Raw genomic sequence first — 20,007 nt, forward strand, 5'->3', positions numbered from 1 at the left:
AAGTATATAATCTGACATAATAATGTATATCATTCAATTGAGTAGGCATGTTGTTATGTTTGAATATAGTAGTGTAGAGATTTTGGTATTAAACTCTTCATGCGAAAATGTTACTAGGGGTTAATTGCAGACAGAGGCTTGCATCAGGCATCCTAAACTTGTCAATCCCACCATCATGTTTTTAGAGATGAAAGTGAATTATCAGTTGGTAGATTTCAGAAAAGATCACATAAAACTCTCAGAATGCATCATGTATCAACTAAATCTCCTAGAATTCTCAGGGCTGATGGTTTCGATGTAAGTAGTACTGTCTTGGTATATCCAATGGCACTGTGATTTTCACTCCTTCCTTAATGATGATCTTTTAAGAAGTAACACTGTAGTTTAATCCACACAGTTTGAATTGCTTTGTGGCCTCTGGATACCTACAGCAAAGGCAGAAAGCTGAAATCGGAAGCTGCAGGGTAAGTTATGACTTACATGTCAGCATCTCCATCATAGGCTAAGGTCAAAGGTTTCAGCCGGTTGTTTTGCCTTCTTTGGGGTTTCTTTGGCTTCTTGCTGTTAAAAAAAATTAATAAAACTGTGAGAAAGAAAATCTTCAATTGTAATTTTTATTGCTTTAAATGAAAAAAACTGAAACAGTGATAAACCTAAAAATTAATTGTCTACACTTTCTGAATTCAATCCCCAAATTTGATTTTCTGGTTTTCTAATTCCTCCGTTTTATGCTCTGAATAAACATAAACCAGAACCCTTCAAGTATGTTATTATCCTGTAAAAGATAAATTATCTAGATATAATTTCTCTGCTACTAATAATGGAATAATGTTATAGTCATTTATATTTGTCCACAAACTTTTATAAATAACACAACTTATAATATGTTTTAAAAGACAGTTGAATTAGGTATTATCATAATCTCTTTCTCAGTAGTAACTTAATAAAAAATGTACAGTTCACCATAAGTATACAAAGTAATATATGGTGCTTACATAACCAGGGGGAACAACTTGAGAAGATGACCTAGGGCAGTTCTGGCTCATATTCTGAAATTAAATGGTTCAGATTCAGTTGCTTTTAGATTATCCATCTATGCTTATTCAGAAACTCAGAACCCTAAATAAATGTGGAATGCTTATTTAAGACATTAGATTGCTGTTCCTGGTTATGGCCAATTGAAAGTATTTCCTCTGAAATAGATCTCCTTAGATTTTTAAATATTTAAACACTCACCAAGCTAGATAGATCATGGAGACAATGAAGATGAGTAACACGAATGCCCCAGCTGCTACACCATAAACCCAGGTCTTCAGTCTCCCATCTAAGAAGAATAGACATTGGTCATTAACTTACATTAGTCTGCTATATATATTACAGTCTTTAACTATGACCAATGACCAGTCACATATGACCAAGTTCTTTGAAAACTCAAAATGAATTATTGCTTAGGCAGAGTTAATGATTAATGCAAAGCTACTATTATGTGTTAGATACTCTTTCATTAAAGATAAATTCTCAATGAAAACTGAATTGAAAAATGATAAATAATGTTGCAATTTGAGTTCAGATTTCAAGTTAATATGTCTAAATTTCTGCTACTTCCTATATGGATTTTACTTTAAACTCAACATATGTGCTACACTATATAAATGTTTTCTTCTGATTTTCATTCTATCTTCAGAATGGCAATTGTGAGAAAAGAAGAAAACAATGCAATTTCAAGTAATTCCTACAACTTTTTTGATGCTGACAGGTATCTCAATGTAAATTTCGTCATTTAAATTTTTTTTCAGATGAAAGTAAATATATTTAACATTTTTGGAATCAATAATCCTTTATCTAGTTTATACTTCAGAGTGTGCTTTAAAGTTAATTTGACAATATCATTTGTAAAAATAACCAAGTTCGATTAACACATGAAAGAATCTCAAAATAACATTTTTTCTATCTTATCTATTTATGGAATCAGACAAGACAGGAATTTTTTTTCTAGTTCTATGACAGGAACTTGTAAAATTTGGTTTTCTGGTCTCATTCTCTTTGAACTTCTGTTTTATATTCTGAATAAACTTCAAATGGATGCTAGTATGAATGATTTTGCCTAACTTGTTCCTCACATCAACATTTATTTTCTGTTATACCCAACCAGCTAAACATTAATTTTAATATTGAAATTATAGATTGGGCAAACTGACACCACAGAGACTCTGGTTTATCCAACATTTGAAAGACGTCAAAAGCAAATCAGTACTATGATGACGATGATGATGATTTTTGCCTAGAGCTGGATCAACTTAGAAGTTCATTCATATGCTGGAAACAAACCAAGTTAATATTCTAGACATTATTTTTTTCAATTCTAAAAAAAACTGAGTGAGTTCAAAATCAAAAGAACTGTTCTACTGTTGGGTTTATCTATTCTGAGAGAAATTCAACAAATATTTTTGGGTTTTTCAGAAAACAAGAGCATGATCTAATTGTATAGTTTTATAATGTATACCTTTTTAATATATTAAAATGTTCATTTTAGGAAAACTATAAAATGTAAAATGACAATTATATTTAAAAAGCAGTTTTGATATGAGGAGATCTGCTTGGATTCTTGGTCAAGGTCAAGATTGCAAATGGCCATTTGTTGGTCCGCCATCTTGGATACTGAGAAGAAGAGCTTCCCATGCTTACACAGACAGGTCAGCTTTACAAAATAAATTTTATCTTCAGATCAAAATCTAATAAAGTCAGGGATGATGTGGTTATATATTAATCACTCAAGCGGTGAAAATACTTTTAAAAAATCCCAATAGTGATTCAGCAGTAAGGTAAAGTGTTTTGACTCCATGCATTGAAAATACAGTTGTGCTAGCTATGCAGATTCTTTCCTTCCTTTCTCAAGTTTCTACTGGCATTAGGAAGTAGTTTATGCTTTGCTTCGCCTGGCAATTTCCTTTGGTCATGAAGTGGTAATCCCTCTAGGCTGTGAGGAGAAGTGGCATGAGCTGAGTTACATGTAGCTCTCGCAGCACATTTTCAAGCACCAGCTTAGTTCCAAGAATGAGTATATGACTGAATCAACTGGGGAGACTGAATGCGCAGAGTAAGGATAGAACGTGATCAGCCTCCAGGCTTCAAGTCCATTACTGGATACATTATGAGCTGTCTGTTTAATGACATGGGTCTGGTCAGTCTCCAGTTTAGACTGTCCCATCGAGACAGGAAGGCTCCATGCCTGTCCCCATGTATCTGGTCTAGTACAGATTCTGCGTATTTGAGTGTGCCAGCTCCAAGCACTGACAGAAACTGGTCTGGCTGCCAAGCATCCCCTGCATTACTGACCTTCCCATTTAGGGTTCAAATATTTAACACTCTGTGGTCAAATGGAAAATTCTTGAACGTCTTTTCATAGTTTTGATTTGTTCTAGTTCTGCATGACAACACACTTTCCCCCTAATATTTTCACTGTGAGATTACTTTAATCAATGTGAAAATAATTCTAAATTTACGACTGAAATTTATCAATCCTAGAATTTTTCTCAGAAGAGAGCAGATTCATATCTCTGAATTTTGAGTATGATTGCCTTTTTCACAGTAATTGTAAAAATTATACAAATATAAGACAGTATCAAAAGAAATGACTATAGATGAAATAATTCTCTCTTAAGAAAATGCTTGCTCATTATTGGTTAAATATATAGCCAAGGAATGCTGCATCAGCACTGTCTGGTCACTTCACCTGGCCCAAATGGCTGCAGAAACCAGGTCCTTCCCCGTCCCACTGGGTTACTGGAGGGCTGGGTTGGATGCACTGCCCGACTGGTTTTCACGTCTCCTCTTTTGTCCTCCATGGTGGGTATCACCATCACGGGGATCAGTGTGCACTGCTCAAGTGTACCATTGGAAGACATGACTTCAGTGTACCCTTCTTCACAACTGCATGTCCTTGTCTGCAGGAGAACAAGATTTATACTGTACATGCAAGGTGATACCACACCTGACCCGAAGGGCAGGCTTTAAAGAGTACTGTTCTGGGAATTTACTCCACGTAATTTCTGTCACCACTATGTAAAAAATAACACACTTTTTTGGTACCTTATACAAATTTATTCTAATGGTAGAAGGAAGTGCATTCAGAATTATTTATACTGATAAAAAGAAGTAATCCCAAAATAGAATTTTTATGCCTCAAGACATTTTTCGGGGTTGGGGGGATGGATTGTACCAGAAGCAGGGTGATGACTAATGATGAAGCTGGCTTGTCTGCTCTAATGAATTCACACATACCTCGCTACAGTATGAGTGGGGTTGACTACACGGTGGGTTACAAGACCTGTCAGCATCAGGCTGGCGCACCACCAAGCAGCCCCCTGCAGAACAGAAAATCATATTTTGACAAGTAGCATCTCTTGCAGTGATAAAAAAAAATATACACCATTGTTGTAGACTGATCTTTGAATCCTGAACCGCCTTGGGAGTCTCACAGACTTCTGAGGGCAGCTGACTGGAATACCTGGTTAACCTTGACCACTTTATTTAGGAACTTTGAGACCCTTCTCATTCAGAGGACATAGTACTTGCCACCCCAGCAGGTGCTCAGTAAGTACCTGTTGATTAGATGATTTTATAGTCGATACTTTGAAAACACTAATTGTTTGCAAGCTAATGTCATAGCTTCTGAGACCAAGTCCAACATTAAAAAGCAGATTTAATTCTCTTTTAAAGTTAAAATACTTTCCTTGTTTTTCAAATGAACAGTCTTCAACTTAAGATACCTTTTTGGTTTATGTGACAACCTTGTAAATGCATTTTTTTATAATATGTATTTCTTTTGGAGAAAGTCACTAATTCAGGATTTTTTTTTTTTTTTGGTATAAAAGAAAACAAATGCAGCTTCTAAGTGGTATGTCTGCACTATTGTTTTAACTTGACACTGCAGTTCTCTAGCGACTACTCCTATTTCCTCCTCCTTCTCGAGTTTAGTACCAGGTGTGCCACAGTTGTTACAATGAAGTTTTCAAGATGAGACTAGATGTCATTAAGAAACAGAACTGGTAGCATGTAAAGAACTCATAGCTTCAAACCACACTTGATCAATTTCACAGAATTTTAGCAAAGCAAAAATTTTCCTTTATTTATGGAACTGATGATCCTCTGGAATCGAATTAAAGGTGTTAATTCTTTGCCTTATCACTTAACATTATAAACAAAATATTCACAGAAAAACTGTTATGGAAAAGCAGTTAGTCATTGCAAGGCAGCTGGAGTGACATGGCTCTACTGAAGTTATTAGCATTAAACACATGAGGACACAGGAAATCATTGAGAGTTTCCTGTAAGGACAACTATTCATAAAATTGGAACAATCGATCAGGTAGGTAATATTCTTTACATGCTTGACTATTTCTCATAAGCAGTCTCACCTCTCCTAGAAGACGGGAGAAGAATGCATATAGTGTTTTATCACAAATCATTTACACAATTTTTTTCTTTTTGCTATAAAACAGCTTTAGATGGGGATAAATACATGGGATACTCTATGGAAAAGAAATTGAAAATATGATTTCTACAGGTAAGTCTTTTAAAATTTGACTTATCTTATATTGGGGAATAGCCCCAATTTCAGTGTGAAAAGAACTTGTAATGTGTAGAATAAAAGTCAGACAATGATTATTTGCATCCATATTTGGGGGGGGGGAAAAAGAAAACACTGAAAACTAACAGGATTCACTGGGAAAGCTGTAAAACTCCTGATTAGTTTAAAGAAGGTAGACATTCATTTTCAACACCTGAGTTGAGTGGTGTCCATGCATGCTAATTCACTTCAGTTGTGTCCGACTCTCTGTGACCCCATGGACTATAGTCCACCAGACTCCTCTGTCCATGGGGATTCTCCAGGCAAGAATACTGGAGTTGGCATGCCCTCCTCCAGGGGATCTTCCTGACCCAGGGATTGAACCTGTATCCCTTACATCTCCTGCACAGGCACGCGGGTTCTTTACCAGGACTGCCACCTGGGAAGGACCACATCCCTCCTGTCTTCAGGGTCAGAAAGCCTGTGCTCCTCTCCCCAAAGCTCTGTCTCCCCCTGTTGCCTCTGAGAGTGGCTTGCTTGGATTTTTTTTTCCCAGAAAATGACACTGTCAGAGAGCAAAGGGTTTCCTGGTAGGTGTCTTGTCTTTATTATAGATGTGTCCACTGAGAGTTGCTATTATCAAGTGTTTCTTAACCCAGCTCATGTATAAAATCTTATCTTCACAAGAATACAATTTGACATCCTGCTCTAGCTTTCATAGGCTGGAAATGCATAATTAGGTTTCAGTAACTCCAAGTAATTTAAAACTCAATATAAAAATTTATGCTTTCCAAAAAGCATATTGATCCCTGATCCTGTCATCTTACTGTAGATGTTACAATTAAATTTACAAATGGCTTGATGCTGAGGTTCTTCTTCTGACCTTAGTTCTTTGATAGGAAATTTTTGCAGGGTGGCTCACTCTATCTCGGGAGCCAATTTTCTTCCCTGTTCAAGGGTCTTTGGGATCCCTTGCATTTACTGGACTCAGATAAGGAAACTTTTAGTAACTGTAGATTAATTCTATGGGGTCTGTTTGGGTCAAAGGGAATTTAAAAAAAAAGCTCTTCATTTGCATGTCTCCTTTCAATGTATAATAAGTTTTGAATGGGGACAGAGTAGGTACTGTGACTACTCAGATGCTCTGAGCTTGTTTTACCAATAGGTCTTGTATCTTAGTTAATTAAAAAAAAACTAGAGGTCATAGGTTTCTGAATTTAAACAAAATATTTGGATTTGTATAATCATATTCTCTTGGCAATATTTTTGGACAGCATATATTGCCTCTAAGGCACAGAAACAGATATAGTCAACAAAACACTGACTTTTTAGCATGTAGTAAGTTATTAATGTATAAGATTTTTAAGAAAACAATCAGATTAACTTATAATAGTAATTTATTAGAATTAGTAATATATAAATTGGCTGGGTGAGGGGGAATCTAATTGAAACATTTAAAAGTAAAATAATTTATCCCTGGTCATCAGGTACACAGCTCAGGTGTTATGAACTCAACCACATGTGGAATACTGAAAAAAATATCTCTGTATTCTTAATTATTTTCTTTAACCACTTACATGTGTGTTATAGGAAGACTTTCAAAGAACAAAGAGGAATGGAAGGTTTACCTGTTACATTGACACCATCTGATCTTTGACACCAGACTGTTCGGGAAGAGCCCTTCCAAGCACTGGCCATCCATTTATACTCGTAACACTGTCCATCTGCAGGGGCACAATACACATTAACAGAGGCATTCTGCAGGCCAGAGGGACAATCACGGAGACAGGTATTAGTGCAATGTTTATAAACAATTGGAAAGGGATGAGAAGTCCATCCTGAATGATTCAAACGTGAAGTTACCTTCTGAAGTTGCCATATAGATGTTACAAAATCCCAGATGCGTGCCTAAACGCCAACTAATTTTCCAAGTCGGCTACCATACTGTCTGATGTGAACCCAGATTTTCAATTTAAATTTATGTTTTATTTAAAGCATTATATCAGACATACAAATAAGGACAGAGGATAACTGAAAAAATATATTCAACTACCCATCATTCCATTTTAACAAATATTACCGTTCAGTCATACTTGCTTTAGTTCTGTTTGTTGATGAGTAAAAACTACTAAGAAACTTGATGGCCTATTACAGTCCTTCCTGCTCTCCCTCTGTGTCTGCCCTGCAATTGCATTATTTTGAAGTAGACACAAGCATTTCTGTGACAGGCTTTTTATTCTTTGACTATAACTATAATATAAATATATGTGATCCATAAATGACTTACAGCATTATTTTTAGGCAGTTTTAAAATTTAAAAAGCATTATATTGATACATGATACATATATCTTTTTGAAACTTAATAGCCAATGTTATAGATGAAATATTTCTATGTGATTTTTTAATACAGACACAGTCAATTAATTTTAACTGCTGCACAGAATTCCATGATACTAACTACAATTTATTTCCTCTATGGATGGGCTTTTACGTTGTGTTCAATTTATGCTATTACAACAGTGCCTCCAGTGGCCAGCCTTGTGCAAGCCTCCTAGTGTTTCTTTAAGGTAAATATTTAGAAGGGAAATTTCTGGGCATTACTGTAGGGATAGCTGAAACTTTACTAAACACAGCTCACTTTTTTTTTCTTGAAATGGTGACAGTTTACATACCCCGCAGCAGTGAATAAGAGTTACTATTACTCTAAACCCTCAAAAACATTTGTAAGTTCCAGATTTAAATTTCTTGTCAGTCTTGCGGGAGTGGAAAGCTATCTTGTCATTTTAAACTGCAGCTATTACCAAAGCTGTCAAACAGTAAGGAAAACGTTTCGCAGTATTCAGATTTCCTCTTGTGAACTGCTTATGTATCTCTTTTGGTTCTCCTCAGCCCTTCTACTGAAATCTATGCCTTTTCTGAGTTGTGGGAATTTTTTACTCTAGAATAACAGTTCTCAGATGATGATCCAGGGGCCAGGGATGCCTTTGGCATTCCCTCAGAGTATGTGTGTGAGGATTTTCCCTTCTAACTGCACACCTGGGTAAGTAAGCCTGGACCTCCTTCACATACAGAAACTAAACTAAGATGGCAATAGACTGAATGCAGAGGCAGATGAGAGAATCCAACCGTCTTCTGTTAAGCCAGATGTTACAGAGATGTGAAAAAGTGTAAAAGAAGACCATGCCTGTCATAAAAGTTATTTTCTTTCTGCTTCGGAAAATAGTTATTTTTCGGGAAATATGATAAGATACAATTGATTTGTGATTGTTTTAAATAAGTTACCAAATATTTTAAAACTTAACAGTTTTCATTTTTCAGTGTGCAAAACTTTGATATGTATACATCAAAGACAAACCATTTGGGGTCCTCCACAATTTTACAACTGTGAAACTGTCTTGGAATGCTGAAAAGCTTTAGGATAGTTGTTCTGGACACTAATTCCTTCAAATTGACCTCAGATATCTTCTGTGTCTGTGGCTTGTCTGGTAACCTAGTTTATGATCTGCTTTACGATGTGCGCATGCTCAGTCGCATCCGACTCTCTGCGACCCCGTGGACTGCGGCCCGCCAGGCGCCTCTGTCCATGGGATTCTCCAGGCAAGGCTCCTGGAGTGGGCTGCCATGCCCTCTTCCTGTGTCACTATGTAGAAGATTTAAATTTTGATTTGAAAGTATTTTTATTGTTTAACATTTTTGTTTGTGATCTTGGTGTTGTACTGGGGAGATTTTTTTTTTCTACCCAACTTTGTTTTATTTCTTAAGATTTCACATAAATGGGAGTTGTCTGTTAAAATTTTTAGCAAGACTCATAATTAAAGCCATCTAGGTTTTAGTGTGTGTGCATGTGTGAGCCTATCTGATGCACGTGGGTTTTAATGGCTACGGAATCTATGGTTTGTGTCTCCATCACTCTTGATAAGTAACATTCTAAATAGCTGTCAGATTTTTACATTTATTAGCAAAATGTATTCACAGAAATTATAGTTTTTAAACACTATCAGTATTATAACTTTGTTCTCTTTTTTGGTTTCATTGAGTTTTCCATGAGGTGGTCTACTTTGTTTGATCAAAAAACAAGCTATTGGTTTTATTGATTATCTTGGTTATTTTCTATCTCACTGAATTCGTATTTATCTGTATTACTTATATGTTATCTCCACTTTCTTTCCTTTTTTTTTTTTAACTGAGTTGAAAGTGAGTTTATATTACACTTTTCCCTCTCCTGTAGAAGCATGTAAGGCTTTAAATCCCCTTCTAAATACTTTGCTACTGCACCCTGCATAACATTTGATATGTAATGCTCTAGAAATGTAGCTTTCAGTTTTTAGTTCTATGGGTGCATGAGAGAATTTCTTTGCGATTGTTGTTGCTGATTCCTAATTGTCATTATGGGGTAAACGATCCTCTTTCTTTTCTTGGGAATTAAGTCACTTATTATAACTGCTGTCCTATCTCTCCTTCTTTAGTTACCCTGTCCCCAGAATATGGACGGTAAATTTGAGAAAATGTAATCAATAAGGTGGATAATTCAATAATTCCTCGGTTAAGTCATCTAGCTCAGGCGGCTTTTACTCTAAGGACTGTTCTCCAACATTCTAAGCTTTCCTCAACTTTTCAGTAATACAGATGTTATTTTGGCCCTGCTTTGCTAATATATGCCATGCTCCTTAATTATTTCAGAACATAAGCAAGAATGAGAAAGTTCTTGGTTGAGCAAGACATTCTCTGCTAGGGAACAATGATGCTTCGAGGGTTTTGTAAATGTAACGTATTGCTTATCCTGGATGCATAGCTCTGCATGTATATACATATACACACAGACATATAAGCATATATTTTTATATATTCTGTATGTAAAATTCAGACACAGACATATAAGCATATATTTTTATATATTCTGTATGTAAAATTCAGACCAGTCCTTACCAATACTTTTTCAATTTCTGAGACTATAGTAAAATGTCTCATTTTGCTATTTCTTCGTAATTTTTTTTCGATTTAAGTAAATTGAGGATATTTTTAGATTCACATAGGATCAAGATTGTAATAGGTATGTACAAATAACATGCTCCGAATGATCTTAGATTTCTTTAACTCATAAAACTTAGAGATACTATTAAGTATTTCATACCTAACTTATGAAGGGTGGCAAGACTCTTCTCTAAATCTTTAGAATTCAGAATCATACCCTTAACCTAATTCTCAACTTTTTAAAAGTGAGATCGTAGCAAATTTCCTTATCAGAAAAATTTACACTTTTTCTTTTGCTTATCAACGTAACACTGAAATAAATAAGTGTTATGAATGGTCACACTCACCATCACATGATTTTGTTTCCAGCTTCTGCTCTGGGCACAGATGTTGGTTTTCTAGTTCTTGTATAATCACCGCTCTGGAACGGACCTGTATTCCACCAAAACCGAGGTCCTCGCCATTCACACAGGTCAGCTGACACAGGCTCCAGGAAGACCAGTCTTTCAAATAACAGTCACCTGCAAAGCACAGGGTGGTAGTTTATACCCTTACCGTAAAGAATAGCCACCCAGATCATCATTTTATGTTTAAGCCAATTAAGCATGGTTTTTAGGTATGCCAGTCAAACAGGATATTGGTAAGACGTATATTCAGTTCAGTTGCTCAGTCGTGTCTGACTCTTTGTGACCCCATGAACTGCAGCATGCCACGCCTCCCTGTCCATCACCAACTCCTGACGTTCACCCAAACCCATGTCCATCGAGTCAGTGATGCCATCTAACCATCTCATTCTCTGTCGTCCCCTTCTCCTCCTGCCCTCAATCTTTCCCAGCATCAGGGTCTTTTCAAATGAGTTAGCTCTTCGCATCAGGAGGCCAAAGTATTGGAGTTTCAGCTTCAACATCAGTCCTTCCAATGAATATTCAGGACTGCTCTGCTTTAGGATGGACTGATTGGATCTCCTTGCAGTCCAAGGGACTCTCAAGAGTCTATTTATACATTTGTGCTAATAGTGTCATTTTCTGAGCGGATGTTACTGAGTATAGGTTATGTGTTGCTTAATGATATCAAATGTAAACTATGTTTAAAGCAGCTTGTCTGTCATGATTCCCCTTATCTTAAATGACAAAGATACTGAATTAACACCAACTACTGCAACTCTTGTCATTATCATCAGAAAGAGGTTCACTAAGCACTTGGTACTATTAAAAGAAAATATAAATAGACATAGGTCTTGTTATCTAGGTATCCAAAATTTTGAAGAACTTGAAGTCCAAGGCTTGGTTCCTATTTCTTCTCAAAGTTGTGGTGGTGAGATAGCCAGCCAATCTGCCCTAGCGTGGCAGTAACGCACACAATTTCCTCTGACCTGTATCTTCAGTCTACTTCCGCCACTTTCTTCAATTATATACTGAAGAATAATATATATGCTAAATGATGACACATCATAAGTGCACAGACAGCTGAATTTTCACAATCTGATTAAATACCCACGTAAGCAACCTTGAAATCAAGCGACCAAGCATTCTCAGAATCTCAGTAACCCTCCCCATGTTATGCATGGAGTAGCCACGTGCGCTTTCTAAAGTTTGGTTTCTTCCACTCATTTACGTTTGTGAGATCCATCACAATTTGCTCATTGTTACTGCTGTGCTTTATTATATAAACATGCCACCAGTTACATATCCATTATACTACTGATGGGTGTGTACAGAGTTGTCAATTTTTCTCATTATGAATATTGCTGTTGTGGACATTTCAGCATGAGTCTTTTGGTGAACTTACATATGTATTTCTTTTGGGTATATAACTAGAAATTAGTTACAGTTCTGTAGGAATTGTTGGGTCATAGTATGTGTTCATCTTCAACCATTTTCAGAACAGGGAAGACTTAGTGCAATCACCTTTCCCATACACTAATCCATTCTTTAGGACACTGCTTGATGACACTGTTCAGAGGGTACAGTACATTTTGATAAATACAGATCCATAAGAAGTTCTTATCGCTTTAATTATTTCAGCCATATCACCTAATTTATATTGCCTTATATTATGCTGAAGATGTCTAACATTAGCACAAAGTTGCCTGCAGATCTGATTAATGAAAAAAACTTGTGGCAGGATTAAGAAGTTCTGGAAAGACATGAATTATTGACAAACAGATCCATGTATAATACTAAAGTGGAGTGATTTTTGTAGGCCTTTATTATAGTCCGTCATTATTACTCTATGTAATGTCATCCTAAAATGAAGGAAATTCTAGTAAATTTTGGAATTGCTAGGGAGAAAGAAACTAGTAAGAATTTTTAAGCAGTCAAAGGAAGTTTTAGAAATATTTATATCCCTTAGGAAATGCTACTTTTGGGTCACTCAGCTTTTAATTATTCAGGAGAAACTATTAAAAATGACATACAGGAACTCCTGTCAATATGAGTGTAGTATAACTTCATCTCAGAGACTGCAAACTCCATGGAAGTAAAATATACCTTTTTACTACTAGGCTTTAGCTCTCTTCTCATATCACTTGACATAGTGTTTTTTGACACAAAATTCAATCTTTTAATGTTAGTCTGTGAATTATACAATTAGCACTCCAAAATAATCTATGTCAAGCTTCCAAGATTTAATAACAGTAAAGGAGTGTGAGGCACTGACTTGCATAAAATATATTTTTATATTTTGCCATATAAACCACTGTGATCATAAAACTACACTCTGTCTGCCAAAGATAATTACAACTGTTTGAAATGCATTTGCTACCTCAGTATTCTACTCTTTACGCTTATTAGCTCATATGTTGCTAGCTTTTAAAACCCATCTTTGGAAAAAATTAGCAAGAGGGGAGTGGAAATGAATAGATTGTAATTTACAACAGGAGCCTCCCACTGGATTTCTAATTGGCTTTAATTAAAATGGTGAATTGCCCTGTTCTATGTTACTATGAGATCTTGAAATTTTTCTTCAAGTTGTTTACAACAGATTTTATATTGGAGTACAGTTGATTAACAATGATGTGTTAGCTATAAGTGTACAGCAAAGTGATTCCCTGTACCTATACAAGTATCCATTAGTTTTCAACTTCTTTTCCCATTTAAACTGTTACAGAATATTAAGTCAAGTTCCCCGTGCTATACCGCAAGCCTTGTCAATTATCTGTAGAAGTGTGTATATGTCAATTGCAAACTCTCAATCCACTTCCCAACCCCTTCCCCCCTGGTAACCAAGTTTGTGCTCTTGTGAGTCTGCATCTGTTCTGTGAATAGTTCATTTGTATCTTTCTTTTAGATTCCGCATGCCAGCACCATCATATGGTGTTTGTGCTTCTCTGACCTCCTTCACTTATACTAATCTCCAGGTCCGTCGCCGTTGCTGCAGATGGCACTGCTTCATTCTTATTAACGGCTGAGTAATATTCCCTTGTATATACGTACCACATCTTTTTTGTCCATCCTCTGTCAATTACATCGACACTTAGATTTCATCCAGGTCTTGGCGATTGGAAACACCACCACAAAGAACACAGTCAGGCATGAATCTTTTTCGAATTATGCCCAGGAGTGGGATTGCTAGATCATATGGTAGTTCTATTTTTAGGTTTTTTTTAAGCAGCTTCCATAATGCACTCCTAAACAGTTGTACCAAATTATATTTCCACAAACAGTGTGGGAGGGCTCCCAGCTCTCCAGTCTCTACAGCATTTACTGATGGCAACTTTACATGGTGGTCATTCTGACAGGTGGGAGGCGATCCCTCCTTGAATTAATCTGCACTTCTCAAACACTGACAGAAGCCTCAGCAGAACAGATTTGAGAGCTTGGGATCTGTCAGAGGTGGAGGTTTGGCTGGTGAAGGGAAACGGGCAAGAAGTAATGACACACAAATCCTTGGGTGTTTGTTCTGGCACATTCCACTCTCATTTAGAACCCAGAACAGCACGTTCTGTAAGTCTGCTGCTACTGCTGCTAAGTCGCTTCAGTCGTGTCCAACTCTGTGCGACCCCATGGACGGCAGCCCACCAGGCACCCCCCATCCCTGGGATTCTCCAGGCAAGAACACTGCAGTGGGTTGCCAATTCCTATGGTGCCCCAATAACCAGAGTTGGGAATGGAGAAATGCTGCCTCCTTGTGGCCATTTTGAGTAAAAGCAACTTTAAAACTGGTGCACTTGAAACTCACGTCTGTGGGACTGTAAGACTCCTTCCTTCAAGAAATGGCCTGGGGTACATAATAGAATAACAATGCAAACAGGGCCAGGCTCTTAAGAAGCCGATTTCAACCGGTAACTTTACTCACTGTTTAAAATAAAAAAGGACTTAACAAAGATCCTTAACATTGTCCATTATTCTGTTCTGTTCTGTGAAGTCACTCAGTCGTGTCCGACTCTTCGCGAACCCATGGACGGTAGCCTACCAGGCTTCTCCATCCATGGGATTCTCCAGGCAAGAACACTGGAGTGGGTTACCATTTCCTCCTCCAGGGGATCTTTCCGACCCAGGGATCGAACCCGGGTCTCCTGCATTGGAGGTAGACGTTTTAACCTTGGAGCCACCAGGGAAGCCCCATCATTAGAGGACTGCAAATCAAATCTATACTGAGGGATCACCTCTCACCTGTCAGTAAGGCAATCATCAAAAAGTCTAAAAACAGTAAGTGCTGGAACAGGCCTGGAGAAAGGGAACTCTCCTCAGTGCGGCTGAAAAGGTAAACTGCTGGCAGCCACTGCGAAGACCAGCATGGAGTTTCCTTAAAAACCTAAAGACACAGATACCACATGGTCTGGGATATTTACACAGGCATATATACACAGAGAAGGACCTACCAGTGAGCATTCTAGGTGAATTACGTCAGACACAGGAAGACAAATATCATACAGTATCACTTATAGGTGGAATCTAGAAAACGGATACAAAAAATTCATTTACAAAGAGACTCACAGTCTTGGAAGAGCCACTCAGGATTACTGAAGGGGAAAGAGCGAAGGCAGGATTTGATCAGGATGTTGGGATTAATCTATACGCACTCAAGTATCTTAAAGAGCATCACCAAGGGACTACAGTGCAGGGAAACCCAGTTAACCCTTCAGTGTACACGAGAGAGGCAAAGCACCCCCAGAGACCAGACATTCATCACTGTACACCTCTTCAAGTTGCTCAGCACTGGAAAGCAACTACACTTCAGCAGAAAGTAGACATTAATGGGATAAATGAATTGCCTCCTATATTCCCCTCAGGGCTCCGTGACCTGGGCTGCTGCCACATCCCTGGAGACTGAGCAGCCTTGGGTGCAAGGATGGGCTGTCCTGGGTCTGAGAAGGATATGCCAGCAACTGAGCCCCTGTAGCGGGGCTTCCCTGGTGGTTCAGCTGGTAAAGAATCCACCTGCAATGCAGGAGACCCCTGTTGGATTCCTGGGTTGGGACGATATCCTGGAGAAGGGATAGGCTACCCACTCCAGTATTTCTGGGCTTCCCTGGTGGCTCAGATGGTAAAGAATCTACCTGCAATGCGGAAGACCTGGGTTCAACCCCTGGGTCAGGAAGATCCCCTGGAGGAGGGCATGACAACTCACTCTAGTATCCTTGCCTGGAGCATCCCCATGGACAGAGGAGCCTGGCGGGCTACAGTCCATGGGGTCGCAGAGTCCTCCATGACCGAGCGACTAAGCACTGCACCGCAGGACCTGTAGTGTTTGTCCCCGCTGGATGAAAGCACAGTCTTGGGACCCAGACTGGCTCTCCACAGCCACACCACGCCTAAGGCGCCCCGAGGATGGTGGACCCTTTGGGTTGGAGGAGCTTTGAAAAGATATCTGGTCTCCAGGGCTTCCGGTGGTGGGGTTCCTACCTCCAGATTCTTTGCTTAGAGGCGTCCAACTTAATAACAACACTCTCTGCAGGGAAGAATTGAAGGTTTGGGGTTTTGTCAGGTGGTAGGGGAAGGCAATGGCACCCCACCCCAGTGCTCTTGCCTGGAAAATCCAATGGACAGAGGAGCCTGGTGGGCTGCAGTCCATGACGTCGCTAAGAGTCGGACACGACTGAGCGACTTCACTTTCACTTTTCACTTTCATGCACTGGAGAAGGAAATGGCAACCCACTCCAGTGTTCTTGCCTGGAGAATCCCAGGGGAGACTGGTGCGCTGCCGTCTATGGGGCCGCACAGAGTTGGACACGACTGAAGCAACTTAGCAGCAGCAGCAGCAGGGGTGAAAAATGATGGGCAAGGAGTAATGAGACACAAGCCTGTGGGTGTTCTGGCACATTCCACACTCATTCACAATCCCAAACAGGCCTTCTCTCTGAGTCTGGGGCAGCAATAACCAGAAGTGCTGCCACACTGCGGCTGTTTCTAGTAACAGCAACTTTAAGACCAGTGCTCGGGGCACATTAAACTCCAAAGGCCTGCATGGCTTTAAGTATCCTCTATCCTGCAGTCACTGCAGATGGTGATTGCAGCCATGAAATTAAAAGACGCTTACTCCTTGGAAGAAAAGTTATGACCAACCTAGATAGTATATTCAAAAGCAGAGACATTACTTTGCCGACTAAGGTCGGTCTAGTCAAGGCTATGGTTTTTCCTGTGGTCATGTATGGATGTGAGAGTTGGACTGTGAAGAAGGCTGAGCACCGAAGAATTGATGCTTTTGAACTGTGGTGTTGGAGAAGACTCTTGAGAGTCCCTTGGACTGCAAGGAGATCCAACCAGTCCATTCTGAAGGAGATCAACCCTGGGATTTCTTTGGAAGGAATGATGCTAAAGCTGAAGCTCCAGTACTCTGGCCACCTCATGTGAAGAGTTGACTCATTGGAAAAGACTCTGATGCTGGGAGGGACTGGGGGCAGGAGGAGAAGGGGACAACCCAGGATGAGATGGCTGGATGGCATCACTGACTTGATGGACGTGAGTCTGAGTGAACTCCGGGAGTTGGTGATGGACAGGGAGGCCTGGCATGCTGTGATTCATGGGGTTGAGTCGGACAGGACTGAGCGACTGAACTGAACTGAACTGAACTGATCCTGCAGTCATGGCCTGGGGTACATAACCAACTAACACTTAGAAACAGGGCATGCTTTAAAAACACAATTTCAATAGGTAAATGTTAATCACTCTCTTTAAAAGAAAAAAAAAATCTACAAAGATCCTTACCAGTGCCCACTAAGAGAAGTACAACCGAATCTACACAGAGGCATCACCATCGACTCTGACCCATCAGAAATGGCCATCACCAAAAAAGGCTACAAAGAGTAAGTTCTAGAGAGGCTCTAGAGGAAAGGCAACCCTCCTACAATGCTGCTGAAAACAAAGCGCTAACAGCCTCCCTGGATACCAACATGGAGATTCCTTAAAACCCAGACACAAGTACAATATGGTCCGGAAATCCCACTCTTGGGTGTACATTTGGAGCAAAGTATGACTGGAAAAGACACATGCACCCCAACATTCACTGCAGCACTATTTACAACAGCCAGGACATGAAGCCAGAGATGAATGGGGGTGTGTGTGTGTGTATATATATATATATGAAGGTGAAGTCGGCCGACTCTTTGCGACCCCGTGAACTGTAACCTACTAGGCTCCTCCATCCATGGGATTCTCCAGGCAAGAATCCTGGAGTGGGTTGCCATTTCCTTCTCCAGGGGATCTCCCTGACCCAGGGATCAAACCCAGGTCTCCCGCATTGCAGGCAGACGCTTTACCCTCTGAGCCAACAGGTAAGCCCATATATATATATACACAGACATATAAGAGGATGTTACTCAGCCCTCCCAGTGAGTGAACTAATGCCATTTGAAGGAACACAGAAGGACCTACCAATGATCATTCTAGATCAAGTACCTCAGACACAGGAAGACAAAGGTCGTAGGGTATCAGTTATAGATGGCATGTATAAACTGATACAAAAGAACACCTTCACAAAAGACAAAGACACAGTCTTGGAAATACCACTCAGGGTTACTGAAGGGGAAAGATCGTGGCTGGGGTAGGGAGGGTTTAATCAGGACATTGGGATTAACATATATACACACTCAAATATCTCTAAGAGCATCAGTAAGGGCCTGGGTTACAGCACAGGGGACCCTATTTAGCACTCTAATACCTTATGGGGAAAAACACCCCCCAAAGATGAGATACTCATCTGTCTTATCAAGTTGCTGCACACCTACAACAAACTCAACATTGGAAATCAACTATACTTCAAATAAAAATTTTAATTTGATGAATAAAATGAATTGCCTCCTATATTCCCCTCAGGCCTTTATGAAGCAGGCTGCTGCCACATCCCTGGAGTCTGAGCAGCCTTGGGTGAAAGGCTGGACGGTCCTCAGATATGCCAACAAGTGGGCCCCCATAAGACCTGTGTTTGTCCCCTCTGGGTGAAAGCACAATCTTTCACCTGGGCCGGCCCTCCACAGCCACACCAAGCTGAGGGTACCCAAAGGAGGTTGGACCTTTGGGCTGGGAGAGCTCTGAAAAGTCATCTGGTCTCTAGGGCTCCCAGTGGTGGGGTTCTTACCTCCAGATTCCATCCTTAGAGCTGCCTGGCTTAAATATGACGACAGCACCTTCCGAAGGGCAGAACTGAAGAGTTTGGGATTTGCCCAGAGGTGTGGGTGAAGAATGATGGGCAAGAAGTAATGAGACACAGGCCCTTGGGTCATTGTTCTGGCACATTCCACTCTCATTTACAACCCAGGACACAATTTTCTCTAAGACTCTGATACTGCTACTGCTGCTAAGTCGCTTCAGGCGTGTCCGACTCTGTGCGACCCCATAGACAGCAGCGCACCAGGCTCCCCCATCCCTGGGATTCTCCAGGCAAGAACACTGGAGTGGGTTGCCATTTCCTTCTCCAATGCATGAAAGTGAAGAGTGAAAGTGAAGTCACTCAGTCGTGTCCGACTCTTAGCGACCCCATGGAGTGCAGCCTACCAGGCTCCTGAGTCCATGGGACTTTCCAGGCAAGAGCACTGGAGTGGGGTGCCATTGCCTTCTCCTCTATAAGACTCTGCTACTGCTGCTGCTGCTGCTAAGTCGCTTCAGTCGTGTCCGACTCTGTGCGACCCCATAGACGGCAGCCCACCAGGCTCCCCCGTCCCTGGGATTCTCCAGGCAAGAGCACTGGAGTGGGTTGCCATTTCCTTCTCCAATGCATGAGAAAGTGAAGTCACTCAGTCGTGTCTGACTCTTAGCGACCCCATGGACTCTAGCCCACCAGGCTCCTCCATCCATGGGATTTTCCAGCCAAGAGTACTGGAGTGGGGTGCCATTCTCTGGTGCTCCAATAACCAGAGATGAGGAAAGAAGAGGTGCTGCCGCCTCGTGGCCATTTCCAGGAACAACAACTTTGAAAACTGGCCAGGGGCTCTTAAAATTCACAACGCCTCTGGGGCTGTAAATATCTCCTGCCCTCAAGACATAATCACGGAACAATTTGAAACAGGGCAGGCATTCGAGAAGCCCAT

At 40.0% G+C, this 20,007-nt stretch overlaps 1 protein-coding gene across 1 annotated transcript in view; it reads right to left on the minus strand.

Annotated features, from left to right (window-relative positions):
- Nucleotides 1-476: 476 nt before the first annotated feature.
- THSD7A (thrombospondin type 1 domain containing 7A) overlaps nucleotides 477-20,007 on the minus strand; it is a 473,410-nt gene continuing 453,879 nt past the window's right edge. The window contains exons 23-28 of the mRNA XM_068973061.1: nucleotides 10,889-11,062; nucleotides 7,198-7,293; nucleotides 4,282-4,364; nucleotides 3,734-3,944; nucleotides 1,237-1,324; nucleotides 477-561 (exon numbers count right to left, since the gene is read on the minus strand). Coding sequence (XP_068829162.1) covers nucleotides 477-561; nucleotides 1,237-1,324; nucleotides 3,734-3,944; nucleotides 4,282-4,364; nucleotides 7,198-7,293; nucleotides 10,889-11,062 — 737 coding nt within the window. The remainder of the gene's footprint in view (nucleotides 562-1,236; nucleotides 1,325-3,733; nucleotides 3,945-4,281; nucleotides 4,365-7,197; nucleotides 7,294-10,888; nucleotides 11,063-20,007) is intronic.

This window comes from Capricornis sumatraensis, chromosome 5, assembly GCF_032405125.1.
Source record: "Capricornis sumatraensis isolate serow.1 chromosome 5, serow.2, whole genome shotgun sequence".
Classification (NCBI taxonomy): Eukaryota; Metazoa; Chordata; class Mammalia; order Artiodactyla; family Bovidae; genus Capricornis; species Capricornis sumatraensis.